The 23,601-nt window shown below is 43.7% G+C and overlaps 1 protein-coding gene across 1 annotated transcript in view; it reads left to right on the forward strand.

Moving 5' to 3' along the window:
- dve (SATB1_N and homeodomain domain-containing protein dve) overlaps positions 1-18,638 on the forward strand; it is a 43,864-nt gene extending 25,226 nt beyond the window's left edge. Inside the window, exons 3-7 of the mRNA XM_012359648.2 lie at positions 12,220-12,362; positions 12,719-13,021; positions 16,668-17,204; positions 17,525-17,911; positions 18,231-18,638. Of these exons, the coding sequence (XP_012215071.1) occupies positions 12,220-12,362; positions 12,719-13,021; positions 16,668-17,204; positions 17,525-17,911; positions 18,231-18,407 (1,547 nt within the window). The 3' untranslated portion in view covers positions 18,408-18,638. The remainder of the gene's footprint in view (positions 1-12,219; positions 12,363-12,718; positions 13,022-16,667; positions 17,205-17,524; positions 17,912-18,230) is intronic.
- Positions 18,639-23,601: the final 4,963 nt, after the last annotated feature.

Below are 23,601 nucleotides of genomic sequence, written 5' to 3' on the forward strand. Positions count from 1 at the left end.
TACTTTACAATTTTGTACCGAATTAACGGAATATTCTGTAAAAAAAAAAAAATTTTTGCATTGTTCCAACAGCGGCGATTCGCCTTTCTCGTCGTCATTAACGAGACGACGAGAGACTTCGCTACGAGATTAATCGCGACGGTCTATTTGTCCGCGCGATGCATTTTTGCGCTAATGTCTCTAATGATTAAAACGAAACGCCGCGCTTGGAATAACGATCAGGTGCAACGGGCCGAATCGTTACCGGCTAGCTGGTGCGTGCGTCCCTGCGAGCACGAGCTGTGTAAATCGTATTAGGGATTATTGCACGATCAAAAATATCCCCGTAGGATAATCCCCGAAGGTGGCGGCGATGTGTTGGTGGCATTAACTCCGGCGTGTTATATCGTGATGCGTGTAGGTATACGACGATCCCACCGACCTCACCTTTCCTCTCGCTCCGCCGCCCTCGTCGCTCCGTCCGTCTCTTTCTCCCCGTAACCCATCTCTCTCTTCCCCTCTTTCTCTCTTTCTCGTGTATGTACCGCGCGAACGAGCGCGCTCGTGTGTGTGTGTGTGTGTGTGTGCGAAATCGTGTGCACTCTCGCTCACCGCCGCCGCCTCGTCGGCCTCCGCGAAAATCCACGCCTCTGCATCCTGCTTTCGATTTATCTTTCTCCTCTTTCAGGCTCGGGGCAGGTGATGTCGCCGAGGGGAGCTGTTCCCGGTCCCTCCGACCGATAATAATCGTTAAAACGTCTGCATTTTGTCGAAAATGCCTGAGCGACGGGACGAGTAATTTAACGTTATTTGCAATATTACTTTTCAATTCACTGCGATTCGGCCGAAAAATTACTATAAATCGAAATAATGGTCTAAATTGGCGAAATTAAGATTTCGACTGATCATTTGAACACGACGTGAAATTAAACATTTTAACATGCCTGCGAAATGTATGATTTATACGATTCAAAGTGCAACAGGAAATTACATTTATGCATATATTAAAACTACACCTTTGTTATACACACATAACAATAATCATTAAATTACGTTTGCTATTATCACGATTAATTATTAACACGGATAATTATATACGCTGACGTTATTTTAGCAATCGCGCAAAACTATAATTGTCAATATTAATACTTCAAGTATCTTTAAACGCGTTTGGCGCACGATTTCACGATTCAAGCAATGAACTAAGAAAGAAAGAGAGCGCCACTCGGGGCTAATGCGAGTCGCTTTCGCGGCTCTAAAGGCACATTACCAAAATAGTTGAGAAGAGGAGAAGTTACGCGGCAAAGGGAGATTTCTCATAAGCCGAATTGTCGAATCGGCTCCCTTTTTAATTATCCCGACGAGGATCACGGCGGGGATGAAGACGCGACTCGGCGGACCCATTGTGCATTCATAATGACCGGCAGAGCCTTAATGTTCTAAGGCTCTTATAAATATAAATATAAGGCGGTATCAAGGAGCGTCTTGTACACGACGGCGCTTGCCAGCGTGCCGTCGTAAACGCCGCTGTCTCGCTGCTGTATGTATTTTTAATAGGATTTGTCAACCGGCGCTGTATGTATACATACCGAATTTTACATAGATAGCAATGCAGCCGCGTGTATTCGCTATCGTGAGGTCGCAAAGAACGTTCGCAGCGCGAATTCACCGTTTGCTTTCGCCAAATCTCATTTTGGTCCCAACCGAGTCAGCGTTGATGCCGCGATTCACGATATTTTAAGTCGGCGTTTAATAAACAATAGAGCTAATTAATGCTGTCGATTCCTTTTATCGCAATCATTTATATTTCAACGGAGAACTGTAGGAAGAATCGGCTTCAACTTCGTTGGAAATGTCACGTATTAAGAAAGAAACTGGCAAATTGGATTAGACACGAGTCGCGCCAGCTTTGACGGGCAGCTCTCTTGCAAGACACGTGTGTCGTGATTTCCGTGAAGCGCGACGCGGCCATTAAAATTGATATTGACAATGACCGCTATTTATCGGTATTGTTCGAACGCGCGAACGCGAACGCATTACGCCGTAATCATCATTAATTATTATTTAAAGTTTCCTCGGCGACGATTGGTACTCCGGGAATCCATTTGTCTTCCGCTCGCAACAGCTGCACAATTGCTTTTTGTTGCTTTCTTTTTTCAATTCCGCGTATCGCGGATGGCGGGGAGTAGCGGGGCGCGCATTAATCACTTGCAGAAACATCGCGCGCGTTTTCGCGCCCGATCGCAGAGCGCATCGCTGCGCACATACACGGCTGATGCGAATCGCCGAGGAACATTAGGAACATTATCCGTTGAATATCTCGCGATTTCTAACAGGACGCCGCCGTATTAAAAATTTACGTGCATTATCGACCTCTTTCGGTCTATTCTAGCCGATGATTTTAACAATTGATTGTTTAAGCACTTATCCTCATCACAATAATTAGATTCCCTTCATAATTTCCGTTATTATTAATCAAAATCGTTGAAATGGAGGAACAAATGCGGACCGAAACGAGAGTGAGGATTCATCGATACGGCGAAAAACCTTTACCCGGTTTGCAAGAAGAAAGACGAACGGTTTATGAAAACACAGACTGATCAAAAACCGGCGGAAAGCAGCCCCTTGGCGCGCGAGTGACGCGCAGAAAGAGAGAGAGAGAGAGAGCGGAAGACGCGCCTCGTCGCCTTCGACGAGGGCAGGACAATCCTATTTCTTTCTTATGCAAAATCTCCGTACACGTAGCGCGTTAAGGGATTAAAAGTCTGCTCTATAGGGTCAGCCGGAGGCTTACAAGGCCTAACAAGATTAGCCTAAGACGCCGAGTCCGCATACCCCGAGGATTACACATTATGTATTCACCTGGATGTATTCGAACGGAGATCTAGTTCGAGTTCCGCGCCATGTGTGTAAGAGGTGCGAGCCGTGAGGTGCGTGTGAGAGCGCTAAGTCTTAACGATCGCGTCTTGGAGCGATCCGAGATGCGTTAAGCGCGCCGATTTCGGATCATCAAGAGCCGGGAATGGACGCGCGCGCGCGCGAGCGCAGGGATTTGCGGATCTCCGGATCGTTAAACGAGGTCGGAACGACCGGCAGAACATTGCTTTTGATCCTACGTTGCCTCAGCATGTAAAAGATGTCGTGCGGATAAAATAAATGCTTTCTCACGTCTCTAATATATTCGTAGAAATTACACAGCGATGCATTCTGTTAATAATTTCTCGCACACTAAATACTTCATTCTTGAATATAATTGTAGAATTGTGGCATTTTTCATGCCGGGAAAACTAAGAGGAACAAAGGACGCTAATGGCAGGACGCTGTATTTCGATGTCTTCTTTCGGCTGAGAGAGCAGAAATATACGCAGCATACAATTTCCATATTTGAGCTAATAATATGGGCTGATCGATGACACAGAAAACTATTTCAGATTACTAGCTTATATTTGACGATGTGAGTCACAAAAACAGATTACTGTCGCGTGCACACGTTCGTCCGGATAAAATAGTGTAAAAAGACACTACTTATACCCCGCCGTTCCCCCTTGCGTTTCTGATCTGTCACGGTTTATCACACGGGCCGAAACATTTTTCCGTTTCGCCGGGGTCTGACATAATCTCCTCACCGGGCGTGGAAATCGCATGCGACTCTCGCGTCTGAATGTATTGTAATAATAGAGCGCGCATATAGAGCGATCCTATAAGAGTGCCGGAAAAGAGAGCGACTCCGAGGGGGAGTCTTATCTTCCCTGGTCGGCTAGAACTCTATTTCGAGGCGAGATACGCGAGTCTCTCCGCGGCTTTTAATGTCTTTTCTCTCTCCGTGTTGTGATTAAGAGAGCCGAGCCCGGGAAATGCCTCGCGATCACGAGGAGGAAAGACGAAGAGAGAGAGAGAGGGAGAGAGAAGGAACGAGATACGACGAGAGAAAAGACGGGAGGAAGGGAGCGGGCTTTGAGTAATTGTCCGCTTGTAACTGTCAGATCGTCGGAAGTTGACTACCTTCGAGAAAGCGGCGAACGAAGATCAAGATAAACCTCCTCGTTCTCTAAATTCTCCGCGGCGAAAAGTAGATTTAAAAAATTGATTTTCCCCGGAAAACAAAGCACGGCGGAACTAACTTTTGCACGACATATTTCTACTAAATATCATATTTGTCAATTCGATTTACCGTTAAGTGATTAAATAGAGCACCAATAAATGATTAAAATTTGATTTATCGAGCCGATTAAATTTGGAATTAGGAAATTGGTTTCCAAGATTAAAAATAAATATTTAATATTTTGCGATCGTTTTTCGAAAACGAGCGTTTTTATTATATCACTAATTGAACACGCGACTGAGATCACCGTTCCTTTTTGTGATTAATACCCGATGATTCAAATGACTGCGGACGAGGACGCGAATCTGGCAATAACGCACGTACGAAAGGGTTGTACGGGGGCTCTCACGACGTTCACACTCATGGAGTGAACGTCGCCGAATTTCACGGCGCGACCTCAGTGGCCAGGGTCGAAGAAGTAGGAGTAAGAATTTCCTTAGGCGGATACCGCAGATACGGCGAAGATGGTAGGAGTAAGTGGTGGTTTTGGCAAGGGGATGTTCTGATGCGATTTCACGCTGGATTTGCCTAAGATCTCCGCTAAGGAGCCCTTTAACCCTCCCCTTTTACCCTTCCCCAGGCTTCACCCTTCTATCACGAATCCTCTGCTCTAGTGGCTGCCGCTTTCTCCGCTCCTCCCACTCTCGCTTCCTCACTTCGATCTCAGTCACTCCCCGAAGAAACCCCCGAAGATTACGTACCTTAGCACAATGTCGCCGAAACGCCGTCATTGTTTAAAAGAACCATCCGGCACCGTGTTTCAATTAACTCCCACGCTTTCGACCGAGAGCTCCGACAGAGAAAGAGAGAGAGAGAGAGAGAGAAGGTAAGAGAAGTGTCACCTCGAAACCTAACCTCGAAACTCGAAGAAAACCGCACATACGATCCGACCTGCCAATTTTATTATCCATTTCTTTTTTTGAATTTTTTAAAAAAATAATTGATTGAATTATGATTGACATGGATAAATACAGCCATTAGCCAACTGTTTAACGCGGCATCTCGTCTTGGCAAGGCGCGATGCAACGTTCATTATCAGATCGGGGCGAAAAATGCAAGTCACACGAGTGAATCTCGCTCCGACGCGCGACTTGCATCGCGCGTAATCCTTAAACACGCCGGGCCGCGTCTTTGCGAACTTGTTTGATCTCACTTCCCGACCCGTCCCCGTCCGGCCAAGTCGATCCAGCTAAATATTTCAGATCGGTCAGAGCGACTGGAATAGCCAAATCCGTTAGTATTCCTCGGCCAATGGGAATTCGGGTTTTGCTCGAAACCCTCGTGGATTAGGCGGCGCCTCGTTGCGCGCATATCCGTGTTTTAAGGACGCGTGCACGCGTCCGTGGATGTGCCCCGATGTCTTAGTGTCGGCCCCATTCCACGTGTATGCAAACCCTCATGGCTTAAGCTAAGGCTAAGGCCGTGGCTCTCCCCCGGGATTACTACGTCATTCTGCAGGACTCCTCCGGTCGCCGGAAGGATCAGCTCTCTTCCTTCTGAGGATTTCGCGCAGGACTCCATCCTGTTTCTAAATCAGCTTGTCAGGCTGAGTCATTGCGCGCCCTTTCGTTCTTACTTCGTTTGCCCGATCATCGTCGCGTCTATAACGAGACGGAAGTATATAGACGTAAAAGCGGGAGATTACGCTAATCCGAAGCGTTTAAGTTTGCGATGCGCATCTAATAAACTTGGCTCCAGAAACTTTATCTTTCGACTATTCCATCTAAATTATCTCCCCCTCTCTTAGATTAAATCGTTCCTTAAAAAAAAAATAACGCTTCTATTTCAAGTTTAACGATGCAATCGGTAATCTTAGACGAGCTCGTAAATGATTGACATGTTTGTATAGATTCTACAAAAAAAAAAAAAACATGAATCGATAAGAGATAACAGAAAACTATAAAATTGATAAGAGATAAGAAAATAAATATACATAAGGGCGGATATATTATTCCATTAGAGCCGCGCGCCAGTGTGACATGTGAGTTCTTCAGCTCGCTGCAATAAATATGCTAATACAAAGATAGAGCTCCCGATTCGGGCGTTAATATTTCGAAGATGGCACGCTCCGTGGAGCAGCGACGTACGCGGCCCCGCCGAGACTTTCGCCCGGGAAACTTTTCAGAGTGACAGGCAGTTACGCGTCCCGGCCGATAAGAAGTTTCGAGATATTACTCTTCAGAATCCGCGGAATAATCCGTCTATCGCGCGGCGGTAATAGACGACCGGAACCTGTCCTTGGTGCCACGTAAATCATCCCCCAATGAGTTGGCGCTCACAATAACTCGTTACCGAAAATCCAAATTAAGCTCCTTAGCCGAGAAATTTACGAGACGTTCGCCCTCTTCGAGAGGGCCCGTCGTTTCGCGCCACCCCTTTCGCCCCTGCGCGAGGCAGTTTACCGAAGTAATTTTAATCTTCCGCGCACGGGGTGTGCGTGCGTGGGCGCACACGAGACGTACACGGACCGATCATGCGTGCGCGCGCGCGCGCGTATGCGTGAAGAGAACGCGCCGGTGAAGTATCGGAGAACTACACCCTTCTCTTATTCTCTACGTTGTAGAAGAGCTTACCCTCTAAGCATCTTAGGGCAAGTTTTCACCCTTGCCTCGAACGAGCGGCGGCACGCTTGCCGAATCGGCGATCGCGTTCGTCGGCAAAGGGATCAACCGAATCCGTTCTTGAAGAACGAAGACGTCCGTTTTCTCTTAGGGCTAACCTAATCGTTCATTAATCTAAACAATGGCCGCCACGCGCTTTCTCTCGATCGTAAACGTCAATAATGAATTGGTTTTCACCAATAAATATAAAGAGGTATATCGAATTTCTTTACTTTCTGATTTCGCAATAGCTAAAAGGGGCAAAAAAATTTCTACACCTTTTCCTCATTGCAGTTCTTTGCAGTTTATCTGGATATGTTATAGTTCAAAGACGAAGAGATGTTATTAAGATACGGTCGTCACCGTGCGTGATCCAGTCGCTGTGAATCGGCTAACACTTAGATTTAGAAGGTTTCGTCGCGTGGCCGGTGATCTTATAAGCTGCTCTAGCTGGAAGGTTATCTCATTACGTATTATCCAATGTTTTCGACGGACGTAAGCTTAACAGCACCGAAAGAGCTTAAATTGCACGCGAGCTTACGGACATGGCCTTTGCATGCGCGAATAGAAATGCTGAAAGCTATCGATATCCGATATTCTTAATCGGCCAGTCATAAATAAATGGCAAATGGGAGTATCAGAAGTACTCGTAGAAAAATATTACACTAACGTATTTATTTTAAGGCCGGCATTTTTGATAAAAATGCGTCGCCTTCAATACTCTTCTGAAAAATCCAAGTCGAAAAAAATATTAAACGATCTTTTATCGATAATTTTTTGCTTCTAGCGGAAGCATAAAATTTAATGTATTGTGATCAATGTATGTTATTAAAAAAAAAAATTAAATGTTTTATAATTATTATTAATTATATAAATATAATAACAACTTAACGATTAATTCGATCTAACACTAAATACACACAAATACACTAAATACACACAAGCAGCACAGTAAATAAAGTACAAATCTCGATAAACATTAATCCAATGACACAAAAAACTCACAATCAGATGAATAAGATGAACAGAACAGCTCATTAGTGAAAGGAAAATAAAAGCTGACGCGGAAGAGCTAGGAGAGGGAAGTCCGAGAGTGGGAAAAGAGAGAGAAGGGGAGAGGACGAGTGTCGGAGATAAAGACTTCGAAAGAGCTGGCCGCTTATCTGCAAAGACCGACATCCGCCGGATCAGCTTCAGATACCGAAAACACCCACACTTTCCTTCTGCTACACACGCTTAGGCTAAGTTCTGCAAACGGAAACGGCCGACTTCCAGGAATCGCAAATTCTACCACACGCGCAACTAGACGTGGATATCACGCGTGCGCGTTCATTTACTTCTTTAGATATGCAAAACGGATTTTTTCAATTACGCGCACATCGGCCCAATCGACGCGCGCAAATCGGTCGAGAAAAATAGCATTATTCGGACGATTTAAACGTGGCTTCTTGTAGCTTGATTCGATTTCGAAAGATTAAGCCGAGACGTCTTGGATTACCGAGTCACCAAGACGAAGAAGAAACCTTAGGACTACGAGCTCCGGGCGCGCAGAGTTCGCGCTCATTCGCATAGTGTTTTATGTTAGATAAAGATATCAAAGAGAGGCCCGTAACTTATTCACATACTTCATTGACAAGCGCGAGAGTGCAATTCGGTTAAATTAAGTTGCGGACGCACACAATGCGGCCCCGCGTGAATCGATCGCAATTCATAAACTCTTTGTGAAAGATTTTACAATATCTTTAACTGTACTATGATTTTATACAAACGCTAATAAGTTTTTTCAACTTACTCATTCGACGAATCATCGAAAAAATCTTAAACAATACCGAGAGTTTGAAGGGTCCTCTTAATACCCAAATTTTCGGTCCCCACTTCAGTTCGCCGAGAAATTAAATTCATTTTACTTCTCCCTTCGCCGCTCTGCTTAATCGCATTCGGGCACACCGATATGGCAACGGAAACGTCACTGTCGATGAATCTAAATGGCGCGTGCTTTTTCCCGCCAGTGATTTAGAAAGATCCTCAGTAATCTCGAAGCACGCCGGTAATCATTTCGTGCGCAGAAACGAGGGTTGAAGACGACGCGAAAAGAAATATTCGGCGGGGATTCTCTTGGCCGCGACCCCCCTTCGAATCGCACTTTGCGCGCCGAACGTAGCTATTATCGCCACGGTGTGCGGAGTGGGCGATAGCGGGGTGTTGAAAAATATGTTCTAACTTTTTATCTTGTATCTGCACCACCGCCTCGGTGCAGAACTAAGCTTTCTGTTAATTTGCGAAGTCGAAAGCTCCTTAGGCACATTACGTATTTTAAATGCATTCGGCCACAAAAGATGACACTTTTATGAAAAAGAAGAATCTAACACTTCTTCTTTAATTAATTATTTTCTTTTACAACATATTTGTAATATAAGTATGCATACTATTTTTGCTACAATAATTTTAATAAGAATTATATATTTGTCTTGTGAGACAATGATTTTTTAATTCATCATATATTCAATCAATGAAATTTATTTTATATATTTATATTCTTATCTTTGTAATGAAATTTATGTAATTTTATATTTAAATTTTCTCAATTACTACTCAAGTTTAAAATTAATTTTTTATTAGCAAAATTACATATAGAGATTATTTTTCAAATACTTTTTAAATTTTAATATTAAACTTTAAATAAATAAATATTATGACAAGTGGTATAACTGAAATAAAAGTTAAGTGGATGTTGCTGCAAGATTTAACAATACGAGAAATCGCTAACGCAAAACGCGAGATGAAGCCGTCGTAAATGAAAAAGAACCATCGAGAGAAACTGGTTTCACTTCTTCAAGGGTTGCCCTTCGGATGAATCTTATCTTTCGACGAGAGCTGTCAAAGACGAAGCGGCATGACGCTTCCGTCGTGCGGGGAGATAACCGGAAACCCGATAGGACCTGCACCAGAAATGAGAAATGTCTTTGCGGTTGCAGAGATTAAAGATTTCGCGGATGAGTGGTTGCCACCTCTTCCATTTCTTTTTTCGCGTTTCTCGCGATAAACTGACTTCTGACGAGCGTTTTGTCGTGACAGATAAAAATTATTTAAACAATATAATGTATAAATCAGGCCCAATGGATTACAAAATCAATTTATCTAAGAATATGTGGATTATTAGACCAATGTCAATTATTTATGCAAAATAATCTGTATTAATAAATGTTGACAAATGTTTCGGTAATTAATGTAATCCTCTTCGGTGTATATAAAAATGTTATCTTCAATTAATCCGTTATTATTAATATTAATTAATATCCGGGAATTATATTTTTAATTAAAATCTCCTTCTTGATTCATTTTCCAGATAAAAATGTCAAATAAATTAATTCCCAGCGTCACGTTTGCGAAAACTGAGATTCGCAAATAGAACGGGCGCTTTCGTCATATTCGGCAGTGAGTGTTATTCGCCGACTCGCGTCGAGACGGCGGACGCGTCGGTAATAAACAGAGCGCGTAATACGATGTCCCCGCGATTAAATCCTGCGGCGTAAAAGCCCACCTTAAACCAGCTGATCCCGGTACAAAGACGACGCAAGGATGGGGGGGCGCCTTAATGAAAACTATACGTCCCTAGATTAAGGTGGACGCTGGTCAGCCTTCGGACCCGGCTAGATACGACCTGTCTTATGCAACGTAGGGAGCGGGCTCTATGATGTCCGGCGTATTAGATGGAAGTTTCGGCCATTAATACCTAATATCATGCCGCCGGCACTAAATCCTTTGTTGGTCATCTTTGACGGGGGACTTAGCGCCTTGCATCAAGAAACGTTCGACCTATCCATCAATCCGGATACAATCTAATATTGCACTTTGATTGGCCTATCATGCTCCACGAGTGCGCTTTCGGCATTAATACTCCGCGCTCATAAATAAATTTATAAATATATGTGCGGGTGAATTTTATCGGAACATTATCGCATTTAACCTTCATTGTGTATTTCGAGTTAAGTTTCTTCTAATGAAAATCAAACGCGAAATCATTATTTGCTCGCAACATTTCAATACGCTGAATGTTTATATCGATTAAATTTCGTTATAAAAATCGAGGGATCCTAAAGTGGTCTGTTTTACCTATTTTTTTCAAATACACTTAACTTTTTTTTGGCTGTGTAGAATAAAAAGTCCTTTTATATAACTAAAGTACATATGCTAATACACTACGGATTTGAAAGGATTTTTCAAGCCACGCAGCCAAAAAAAACAAATTTTACGAAAAATAGAAGATAAAACAGATACGTCTCTGTTTTACCTTCTATTTTTCATAAAATTCGTTTTTTTTGGCTGCGTGGCTTGAAAAATCCTTTCAAACCGACCATCCGTAGTGTATTAGCATATGTACTTTACTTACATAAAAGGACTTTTCATTCTACACAGCCAAAAAACAGTTAAGTGTATTTGAAAAAAATAGGTAAAATAGACCACTTTAGGGTCCCTGCGGCCAATTTTTAATTCAAAATTCGAGTGGACACACGCGTGACGGATTCACGTTTCGCAAATACTATATGTACTTCGAGCAGAGCGGAAGACGAGCTTATCGGTAAATAGAAGAACATTCAGCAATCATCGAGAATTCGGCGGTGCCCTTTAACGGATAAGTATAGCACGATATAGCCGATGGAATTGTGCGGATGAAATTCTACCCTTCTCTCTCCCCTCTACTAGTCTTTCTTTCACCATCTCTCCCTTTCTCTCTCTCTCTCTCTCTCTCTCTCTCTCTCTCTCTCTCTCTCTCGCTCTCCATTTCCATTTCCTCGGTTTCGCAGAAGTCTGGGATTATGACCTGGAGTGGGATAGACTCCCGGACTTAAGTCAGGGTTACACAAGGATCGCAGCTATTGTGCCATCGCACAGGTCCCATTGTCTCGGGATAGACGAGTGGATCTGCATATGCTTAGCGCTGGAGTTAAACTTCTCTCTCTCTCTTCCGCTCGCGCGTCGCGCTCTATCTCGCTCCGTTTCTCCTCCTCCAGCGATCTTCAGTGCGCGCTCCGCGAATCATCCTGCCCCCTCGAATTTGGATGCCGAAACGCCGAAGACTATACCTATTGTCAGCCGGATGTACAGAAATAGTGCTTCAGTCAAAGCCGCGAGATGATTTCAGGCACTCCGCCTGGACTGAGCCCTCGCGAAAATATTCGGTTTACACGGATTTTGAATTGTATTAATTGGTTCCGAATTCTAAAGAGATCGTAAAATATGTTAAACACCTAACAGAGCTTAGAGTTAACTTAATAGTTTAAGTAGTTCGTATCGAAGAGTGTGCAGAATTATGAAGAAAATCAAAATCGACAAGTGTGTGAAAAATCATACGTCTTATTTAATTAAGATTTCGACGGAAATCTTAAAATATCCAAAATTTGCATTACATGCGATTCACGTTGCCGAAATGATGCAATTGTTGGCCAATTGCTCGTAGTAAATTCGTCACTCCATTGTTATTTGTAATAAGGGAATTGTAAGAGCGCGTTGCTTAATAAATTCCTTTGTCTGTTGCAGCGAAAAATCTACCGGTGCATTGTGTGGTGGAGACGATTCACAATATCGTGGAAAGTCATGTGAGCAACAGCCGTGAAAAATGGCGAAGTCCTCAGGTGGAAACGGACTCTTACGTTATCATTCCAGTAGCGATGCCCTTTCAGGTAAGAAAATTACTTTCTCTTCGAATAACTACATCTCTATACATTCCCCGAAATTTATCCCAAAAATGCACAGTACAAATGTCCTGTTCTTTCAAGAAATTGAACTTTTACGATAAAAGTGACAAATTATTCTTCAAGTAATTTGCGATCCGAGTGCCAACAAAACATCAAAGATTGAAAGTATATAAATAATAATCGCAAACTTTTGGATTAAATTTTGAAAAAATTGAAACTTTTCCAAAAAACGCGATGCAGACTTTCTTCCTTGAAAAGTTTGGGAAACAAATATTTATCATCGAGTTATTGTAAAGATATAACGTATCGCGTGCAGAAAATATTAAAACTTTTGTCGACAGGATTTGGTGGGCGAAGCTCTCATTCGCCTCGGATACTCCAGCGATCTCATACCGAGCGCCCGAGGGAGCATCGTTATCCGAAACTGGAAGCCCTTGCCGATGGAAAAGGTCGCTGACGGGCCACTATTAACAGTAGGGGATATCTTGGCTGAACTAACATCAGTGGCGACTCTGAAAATTCAGGTGTACAGATCCAGACCGCCGCCTCCCAGTCCGGCTGCTGAAGTTAGAAACAAATTGCTGAGGCTGCTGCTGTTGCACAGCCACACACTTCTCGTCTCCGCCGGATGTCCCTTGGACGAGGTATGTTTCGAATTTTCGGATTTTGACACACTTCGGCGTCAACATGCATCGATTCGGAAAAAAAGAACCCTCTCCACGTTGAATTTATGAAATACTTTCTTTTCAATTTTGTAAAAAATGAAAACACGCTAGATACACGCAGAGATATAAATATATATACGTGAGGAAAAAGTATGTATACATAAGATGTGTATAAAAGCGCGTTTATCCGGCGGACGAGGTTAAATAATGGCGTGCCCAGAGAATTTAAGGGCCGTTCAAGGCGAGATCGGAACGAGGAATATTCGTAGTAAGACAACCGCTTAAAAATGTATAAAATGTAAATCTAGCCAGAGAGTGTTTGTCGTCGGGGCACTTAATCTCATTAAGAAGTCCTCCGGCTCTCGGCACCCTTGTGCCTCCCACAAGAACGGCAAGTGGTAATCTTTGGTAGATTCTTGCTCGCGGCTCGCTGATCCTCACCTTGAATAAATGCTTTCTTGCTTCCGAGCCACCAGTCGAGAAGTCACCGCATTTCTGATAGCACTCGTTCCCAAATCAAAGCGTTTTCCCGCGAATAATGAAGGATTTTCTTAATACTCCTTCAAGTTTTCCAGATAATTTTATGTACATTCACGTATTTATTATTCAAATATCACTAATGTTACTAAAACATTAATGAAGTCCGCGATATTTTATCACTTTGCCGTTGGCACGTATTATTTCTCTCTCTTAAAAACAGCGATGAGATAAAACTATATCTTCATCGCTTCTCATCGCCGTCATTATCTTTGTCACTCAGGAACTTGATAAAAAAAAAAAAAAGCAACAGTTACTATTTAACAAAGAGAGCTTCCATCAACGTCGACATTTCGTTGACGACTAGACGCAAAGATGATTCGGCAAAAGTTTGTTAACCGCCGTGGTAACCAGCGGCTCTCGCGAATTTTCTGCGACGAAACGGAAGAACGTAATCTCGATTATACGAGCTAGCTGCGAAATTTTTTCGCAGTGACTTTTCGAGGGGTTTATCCCGGCTGCGGCGCTCCCGATTCCGTGCCTCGAAGATTGAAATAGGTGAGCGATTTTTCGGGCCGCGCAAGCGTGCCCTTCCGACAGCGGAGGATCTCGTAGCGTATGATAGGATTACCCTTTACTCAACGAAATTCGCAGCCTTCATCAAAAGCCCCCTCGATATCGGCACCGGGGGAGGCAGAGGTGCCCCTGCTACCTCCTCCGGGCCGGCATTATCTAAGTGCACTCTCTTTGAAGATCCCGCCACCCGCCCAGCCCCGAACTTTAATGCCGCTCACGGTGGTCTATGATTACCAATTTTCCCCGGCAAACGTTTCCTGCTTGAGTTTCGTAGCCCGACGGCTAATGGCGAACCGCTGTGATGGCGAACCGACGTCTCTCGCGTAGATTTCGTCTAATCTGACGATGATGCACGAAGACGTACCGCCGAGTGATCTCTCCCTCCCCCCTTCCGCCCTCGTAACTCGTACGATACTCTTCGGCGAACGCGTCTCTCGAGGATTCTGAACGAATTTGATTTTTATACTTTCGCGCAAAAATTCTCCGTCGGTCAGAAACGATTTGCAAAAGTTTTTGTAAAGTAAATAATGAAATAGAGAAAGAGAAATTTGTCAATCTCGAACGTGCAGCATTAAATTAGTTTTAATAAAGTTTCGTAAACAAACATCTGTTAAAGTGATGTCAGAAATCATAAATGACAAACAAATTTGACTATTTTTCGCGTTTCGCATTTGCTTATCTTAATGCAACTATCTTCGTCACAAGATTGCAACCAGTTATTTCTGGTATGCGCTATGCAGATAAAGTGCACAATTTGTGACATTCGGGTACATCGGGATATATCAAAATTAGAAACTTAAGCATACAAATTTAAGTACACACGATTTTTTGAAAAGTACAGCGCTCGTATTTCTTTCGGAATAATGGAAAGTTTCGGGATGGTAATAAATACTTTTCAAGAGGCTCAGGCGTGAAATTCGCATTAATTGGGATTGGCATATATAAATCATCAACGCCGGCACAGTTTCAGACAATAAAAACAGCGAAATCTATTTTGGATTCTATTTAACTTGAAATGTAGAATAGTGATGTAACAGACGTCGCCCTCTGATATATCAGGATTAAAATTTAATCTTATTTATAGCAATACAGCGGCATTTGATTTATCTATTATACATTTTTATACAAATTTGCCTGCATATGTCCCCAAATCTGGTTTACGGTTTTACATAAATATGTATTGTAAAGAAAGTGAAAAGATTAAATTTATTTTAATAACGATTCATCGTTTGTGGCATTGATGTATTTTACAAATAAAATTGGTATAATAAAGATTAAAAATATATTACTATAAATTTTATTCTCAAATTAGCATTTGTGAAATTAAACGCTCAATTCTATTTTATTAAACTTCATAATTCCCATTTTAATGCATTGCGACAAAAAAGCAAGCAATGATATCACTGTGCAGAGTGAAATTAAATTAAAATATAAAAGGAATATTAGTTATTCCTAATATAAAATTTTAAGATTTTAACTTATGAATATTTAAGAGCGAGATCGTAATAGAAGAAAATTGCAACGCTGCTGACAACGGCGCTCAATACACGCGTTGCTCGTTTCACGAAATATTGCGATCGTGCGGATTGTTTGATCAGGGTCCCGTGATCGCGATTGATTTACCACTGCTCTATGGATCAGCCGATTGCTCCATGCGCAATCACTCTTGAATAATAAATACGTGTAAATCAGGCTCGAATCGCGGCGTAACGTCGTCAGATAAGCCGGCCGTCCCGTTTTCGACGGCATACCACTGTTTGCCGAACGATTTCTGAAATCTCGAGAGCGCCTGTCAAGACTCGCGCCTCGCCTGACTACCCGGAGTGATTAAGTGCGGTGTTGTAAAACTCGTGGCGGATGAGAATTCGAGGAGGCGTCCCGCGCGGGAAGACAGCGGCGGTCGGATAATTGTCGTCTCGGTGGTGTCAGACGCTACCAAGGTGCCACGGATACGCGACGGATTACCGCGTTATTAAAGTGGCGTCGAGTGCCTGATCTCACTTCCAGCCCGGAGATATATTTGTCCGTATAAATCATCGACCAGATAAGGCCCCGCTTCCTGAGGCGCAAAACTTTTCCATAATCTTAATGCCGCGACGACGGCGACGAGAACGGCGCTAACGACGACGCCTCGCGAAACGCGTCAACAGAGGAATCGATTGTTGGGAAAATCCAAATTTTACGCAACGCATCCATTCCGAGACTTTTGCTTTGATTTATAGCCCTCTCGCCTTATCTTGGAGATAATGTAAAAGATAATATGAAGAATCACATTACGCTTGACTCCGCTTGGCAATCTCTTAATTAGTCCGTAATAAAAAAATAAGGTAATTAATCTAGTAGACATCACCTGGCTTATCTAGCTATTAATCTAACTATTCTTTATAGGCCAGTAAATTACAGATATTCTCCATTATATAAAAAGGCTTTAAAGCCGTCGTAAACAAAACGAAAACAAAACGAAAGCGTTTTATGACGCATCTGGCAATTTTATATCTTTCTTCAGGATGCATTCTTCGTTAATTGGCAGCGAGTCAAATTTTCAGAAACGAGCACGTTACTCTTCTTGCAGATGACCCTGCTGTCCCTCTGCAGAGGCGGCAACGATCTATCGGAAGAAACAAAGCGGAACTTCGAGACGTGGTTGCAGCAGCAACAAATAGGTCTCGGCATAAACCCGATGGCGCCGTCTTCTAATCATCATCACCACACGCAGAGTCCGCAGCCCGACAGCGGCGGCGTGATCGCGCCCGGCGGCGGTCCGATCGGCCCACCGCATCCGGCGCTGCTCCAGTATTCGCACAAGACCAGGATGAGGACCAGCTTCGATTCGGAGCTCGAGCTGCCGCGTCTGCAGCGCTGGTTCGCCGAGAATCAGCATCCGTCGCGCGAACAGATACAGCACTACGTCGCGGAATTGAACTCCCTGGAGTCGCGTCGCGGCAGGAAGCCGCTGGACGCGAACAACGTCGTCTACTGGTTCAAGAACGCCAGGGCGGCGCAGAAGAGAGCCAGCATGAACGGCTGCAGTCCGCCTGGACTGAGTCCGCGCGGCGCCAGTATCGTCAGCGAGGATTGCACGGACGAAGAAGAAGACACCAGGCAGCAAGTACGTGCAGTCGCGGAAATAAAACTTTATTTAAGCTCTAAATATAAGAACATTAAATATTCACTGTCAGAAACGAGAGAGAAATGGTTTGCCTCAAATCACTTTCGATAAATAATTTATGAGATTATTTTTGGCGAATAACTTGATAAATTATTATTGCCGACAAACGACCGTTTAACGACACCTTCAACGAAGAATCAAAGCGGACGATTTTTTGAAATATATGCTGCGTGCGAAAAGTTATTGTAAGATAAAATTCGAGTAAATTCTACATCAGCGTAGGATCTCAAAGAGTTGAGATTCTTGATTGTCGATTTTAGTTAACATCAGAGTCACCCTGTCCACCGAGCAGCTCGCCTGTCGGTCCTCTGTCCTTGACGACTCGGCCCGAGGACCAGCAGCAGCAGCCGCCGGCGTCGACCCCCTCGGTGAAACAGGAGGAGGCGAGAGTGTCTTCCGGTTCCGAAGACGACGAGACGCGACACACGGGCCCGATCCCGCCGGGATTCTCCCTGGTGCCCAGTCCGATGTTCGGCCACGGTATAATGTACATGTCGCACTATTTGCCACCGCGCGGGCCGACCGGCTGTCCCACCAACATGCTGGCCGACGAGCGGAGGAAGAGGAACCGGACGTTCATCGATCCGGTGACGGAAGTGCCGAGACTGGAGTATTGGTTCAAGCGCAGCACTCATCCGAGTCACGCGGTACGTACAAATCCGCCTGTACTGTTGTTATCGCGCTAATTTGTCTCGCCTTTAACGCGAAATTTCCGGCAATTAATAGCACACCTCTCGCAGACATGGTTCTTCGCGGTTATAAAACGCTAGATTGTACAAAGACGGATGATTTGATGGAAAAATAATTACTCAGAAGTGAATTCTACAAATGTTGCGACTTGAAATTCCTTTTTAAATAAAAATGATTCCCTGCCATCGTTTAAATATATCGGCGCGTTGCCGTTCGACTTAATTTTTTCCATTGTGCGAGAAGTTTTCTGAAAGAGATTTTACGATCGGTTCATAGCTGATTCTGTCGTACACGGAAGAGCTGAACAAGATGCCCTATCGCCAGAAGTTTCCGCGTCTGGAGCCGAAGAACGTGCAATTCTGGTTCAAGAATCGCAGGGCCAAGAACAAGCGGCTGAAGATGGCGCTGTTCGAGGGCGAGACGCCGCAGCAGCATCCATATCACGCAGACTAGCTAATTTCTTTAAATAATATCGAGAGACAGAGGGCGCAAGGGGACAACGTGCGCGCAGAAATAAAGGAAAATCGTTAACCGACCTGTTACTCCTTACTATCGTTGAGCTGCGGCTTCAACACTTAATGGCCGCACATTCATTGTAATTACCACGTAACAATTAATATAATTATTATGGACTTTCATGAGTGTAAATACGAGATGATGTCGAATAAAAAATATACGTCACAAGCATTGAGTATCTCTTTTCCCGGCGCCAACAACTGATATTTAATAGAGATTGAAAAATTTTTTTAATTCCTGCACGCAGCGACTTGTCAGAATTGTCATAAGTTCTCTATCAAATTTGCAAAATAATTTCATTTTATCAATCGATTGTTGGAGAAACATCGTACGAGAAATTTATTATTCAAAGAATCGCAAGAAGAGCGAAAGGTAAGAGCTTTTACGAGCGGCGCGATATCGTATCCATCCGCGCGTTCGTCTTGTAAGGGGCGAGCACAATAAATCGCCGAATGGTGCCTCGCGAGAGAGTTTCGTAGAGCTCGTAATACACGTACGCCTAAACGGACGATGGTGCATACAAGCGCGCACAACGAACGCTGTCTCCAAGTCTAGCAATGCACAAAGCAACCGCCCCGACCGAAATCTCGCAGCTAAGATAAGACAGCCGAGCTGTCATCGAGTCAACCCTAACTCAAACGTCACAATAGTCAATGAGTCTTTCTCTGAAAGCGACGCGCCACCTATCTGCGGCACTACTCGAGTTCGCATCGCTCGCGAGAGTTTCAAAACAGTAAGACTGCGGACGTAACGAGATACAACGAAGATACCTGATAATGAATAAAGCGGAAGCTTACTATTAACATGCAATAAAGCGTACCTATCGAATTTCTGTCCCGGAAAAATATTAAATATTTTATTACACATATATTTTTATTGAAAATATCTTCGTCGGATATTATTTTACGTCAAAGAAACGCATATCAAATTTTATCGCATCTTTTGAAAAGCGCATTTCAATAAGCGCCGTATAACGTGAGCGTTCTGCTAGTACGCAAAGCAAGGACGAATAAGGATCGGATCCTCGCAGCGATACGGATTCCCGAGACGAGCGTCGTGAAATAGAAGAGACTTTCGTGTTTAAGTACGTAGCAATGTGCAAAGATGATGCCGTGGGGATATCGCTGTCATCCACGCACACAGGACCCGTTGTCCTGGTGGGCCCCGCTTCGAGGTCGTTCCGGATTTAATGAGGATAGGCGGATTTGTCCAATTAAAACGTCTTACAAGGATCCATCCCGGGTCGGCGCTCATTCGCAAAACATCGAATCTAGACTTTGCCGCAGCAGTCTCTTCTTATCCCCGCGCTATACAGGTACCTGCCTACCGTTATCCCTCTCGTTATCGTTATCGGGCTCCGCCTTTTGAACTGAGCTCTCCGAGAGCAGCGGCGAAACAGACAAGGATTTATGGAACTTGTTTCGAGCGCTGATTCCGCGAACGTTGTGCAGATTCTACTGCGTCATCGACCAAAACGCATCTCACAAGGGTGAGTAATTTTATTATGTTACATCATTGACAGTCGATTGAAAGAAATAACAAGAACAAATTAGTTACAATGTTGCATTACTTTCTTTTCGAGTATTGCCAAAATGTTTTAACAAGTTGTGAGAAGCAGTTCAAAGTAGTTTCGATAAAATATCAAAGTTAATTAAATCGCTGTTAATTTATCGCTCGAAAAATTTAAATTTTAAGATATCAAAAATTTAGAGAATGTATTCTAACAAATTTCAAATTAACTGTATTTTACATTTGCGATATTTGTGAAATATATTGCTTCCTACAAACGCGTCCTACAAATATTCTTTGATTATTTCACCGACCATAAAACTTAGTGAAATCAGAGCCGTCGATTAATATATTATCATTATTATTTCTTGGAACTTCATTTCTTCGTACGAAGAGATCTTCAATTCGAAGAAACTGAAAAGAGAGCAAGTTGGTCGATCGGATAAGAAAATTGCTGCTGGGCCGAAGAGTGTGAAGAATCAAGAGAGGGAACAGTGAGATAGCAGCAGAGGGGGATGGAGCAACTTCTTATGAAAATCTAAAAGTCAGCAGCCTGGAGGATCATCCCTCTATCTGATCTTAATTTGTCAGACCGCGCGCAGACAATTTAGATCACACCATCCGCACTAAATCGTTATGAAAAATAGCCAGTTTGGCTGAGATTGGCTTCCCGCTGTCATCGACACAATAATAAAATTTCCGCTATGAAAAAAAAATCTGTCTGTGCAATATCAGCATATTTCAATTTGCAATAAAATCCGTAGCGCAATACAACATAATACAATACATTAAAAAAACAAATTTATAACTTCATAATGATTGACATGCGTCATTTCGCACGCAATGCGTATATTTGCCGGAACAATATTATTAATTAATTTAATAATATAATTAAAACTCGACTTCGCTGAAATAAATAAATTTATAGAAGGGCTTATCTCGAGCAGCCAAGAATTCTACTGATCATGAAAATATGATGCAGAAGTACGCGCGCTAATCGTTACGGTGTAATAAGAGACAGGCGGAAATGAATTAAGCTTGCGAGCCGTGCGATGCCGAGCGAGCTTGGAACAGCCGACAAATTGCGGGAGATCGAGGAGAATTTAGGATCACCGAACGCGCGCGACGCGACGCAACACGCGCTAGACACTCGGTCCGTGCATTCTCACACGATCATGCACACGAAAAGTATCCGCGAGACGTGGGTACACGTCGCTCCAAAGGAGCATTGTGTGTGCTTTGGCATTCAGAGAACGTTCTTATCTGCCTATCCGGAGAGCTGTCAGCAAAGTTCCTGAATAATAACGGAGAGCTTGCGCAAGAGAAAGAGAAAGAGGGAGGGAGAGAGAGAGAGAGAGAGAGAGAGAGAGAGAGAGAGAGGAAGTTATAGGTAGAAAGAGGGGAAGTGAGAAAGACAGCGGGAAAGGCAGAGAGAGAGAGAGAGCTGCGCGGTTCTGCTATCAGCCTCAGCTAGGATATGCCTAACTATTCTGTTTCCATGCGACTGCCGGACGTTTCGCCGGCAGATAATGTTGGCCAGGATGGTTAGATTGTTGGATGCGATTGATAAGAACCGAAAATGCTCTCCGCCGCTGAATTGGATTGTAACAAATGTGCGTGGCGAGCTAGAGCATAAGAGAGAACGTCGCGCCCATTAATTATTCATTTCGTAGCCGCGGGCGCAGGCGGCATTTCGAAACGTAACTTTTCCTACGAAAACTAAAACACACACGTCACGAATGCGAATGGGACGATATTTATTTCTTACGCAGCTTTCGACTGTACGTAATCTAAATCGCGAACATGTCGTGATTAAATGTGGACACGTCGAGCGATTAATAACGCTCGAATAACGATTTGTGACATTTTTGAGATACTCGAAAATTCATAAATATATAACGCCGGTCTTGCAAATAATATCGATATCTGTCCGATATTACGAGATCAACGAATGTATGATCATTAATATAGGATGAAGAACGGAAAGGACTTCCTTTTAAGGATAAGAAACAACGGTAAAATAGTTAGTAGGGATCCGAAGAACGGTTTGGATGAAGTCACGAGATAGGCGGAGGGGTTTGAGAATTCGAGAGCTCGCAAATTAGCCGCAGGATTGGCCTCATAATCCTTGAGGGATGCTACGGTTGGCGACGCGGCTTCCATCTTCTTGTCCTGCTCTTATTTCTCCCCCCTCCCTCACCCCTCCCATCTCACTGCCTCTCTCTCTCTTTTTCTTCGCGAGGGCGGCTGATGAGGTCGTATAAACGAACTTCAGTTTCCCCTCATCTTATTCTTTAATCCCTCCCCCACTCACGCGGCTGTACTAAAAATTACGAGTGGCGAAGAAAAGGACGAGCGAACCAAAGGCCAACGATTGAAAGTAATGAGCCGTAGAGGGAAAATCACCCCGAGATAGGCCGTATTCTCTCCGCTGCAAGTAATCCGATGAGTCGCAAATAATTAATCCTGTTAATTTATCGGCGCCAATCCCGATGATGCGACGATGCGTGTGGAGAAAGAATAATATCGAAACTCGAAGCGTTCCCTTTTGCTCTGTGAGAAATAAAGCGCCTCGTGGCATAAATATATATGTAATATCCGGACGAGGTTGATTGCACATTAATCGCGTAATAAAGTTATTCAAAACATTACGTCAACATACTATTATTTGAAATAAATTGCAATCTGTATAAAATAGTAAATTTTTCATTCCGGAAATGTTTCAATTTTTCTACCTCAGAAAAATAAAAAAAAAATATGTCTCTTGAAAAGTATCGACAAAAAATTTAAACTTTGTGAACTACTTCGTGATGAAGTTTAATTAGAACGAGAAGATTCGTATAAGAGAATTCCGTGTATCTGGAAAAAAAATCTGGAAAAAAATTGCACGACAACGATAGAATCCTTGACAAAAGCTCGTGTATCTCGCCAGAAATCGTGGTTATGATACACCGCGATTTCGCACGGACTCAGCGACGACGTCTTAATTGATCTACAGCCGAACGTTACACGATTGGACGCAGGAATTAAGCCCCGGAGAGTGGACGCTTAGTCGGTCATTGGCCAAGATCTATCGCGGGAGTAAAGCCCGAGGAGAGGAGATCATACCACTTAGCCCGCTCGGCGCAAGAGCTCCTTTCGCGACCGTAAATAAAAGAAATCCTTGTAATGGCCTTCGGGCGAAGATCCTCCTACGAGCCGCCCCCTCCACCCCTCTCCCCCCCTCCCCCTCCCGAGCGATCCTCACCCCCGGGTTATTAAGCCCGGGGTGGTACAACCGCCCCGGGCGTATCAGAAGCTCCGTAGGCCCGAACGGTCGGTCCGGCCGGCAGCCGCAGTTAATTCCTTAACCCTTATAGACTTGGAGAAAATTTAGGGACCCCCTTTGGAGCGGTGTGGAAACCGGAGGCGGGGATGCGCGGCTATATATATATATATATATATACATATAAACCGGCACGGCGCGGGGGAGAGAGTGGGTCTTGGAGAGGAACAGGGAAGGGGGAGGGGGGTGAGCGCTCGGGGTAGTCTTGGAGAGAAACGGTGAGCCGAACCAGGAATACCAGGTGCTCCTGGGATCTTGGCGGCATCTTACGCCCGGACGATACATAATTTATGTCGC

Source organism: Linepithema humile, chromosome 2, assembly GCF_040581485.1.
Source record: "Linepithema humile isolate Giens D197 chromosome 2, Lhum_UNIL_v1.0, whole genome shotgun sequence".
Taxonomy (NCBI): Eukaryota; Metazoa; Arthropoda; class Insecta; order Hymenoptera; family Formicidae; genus Linepithema; species Linepithema humile.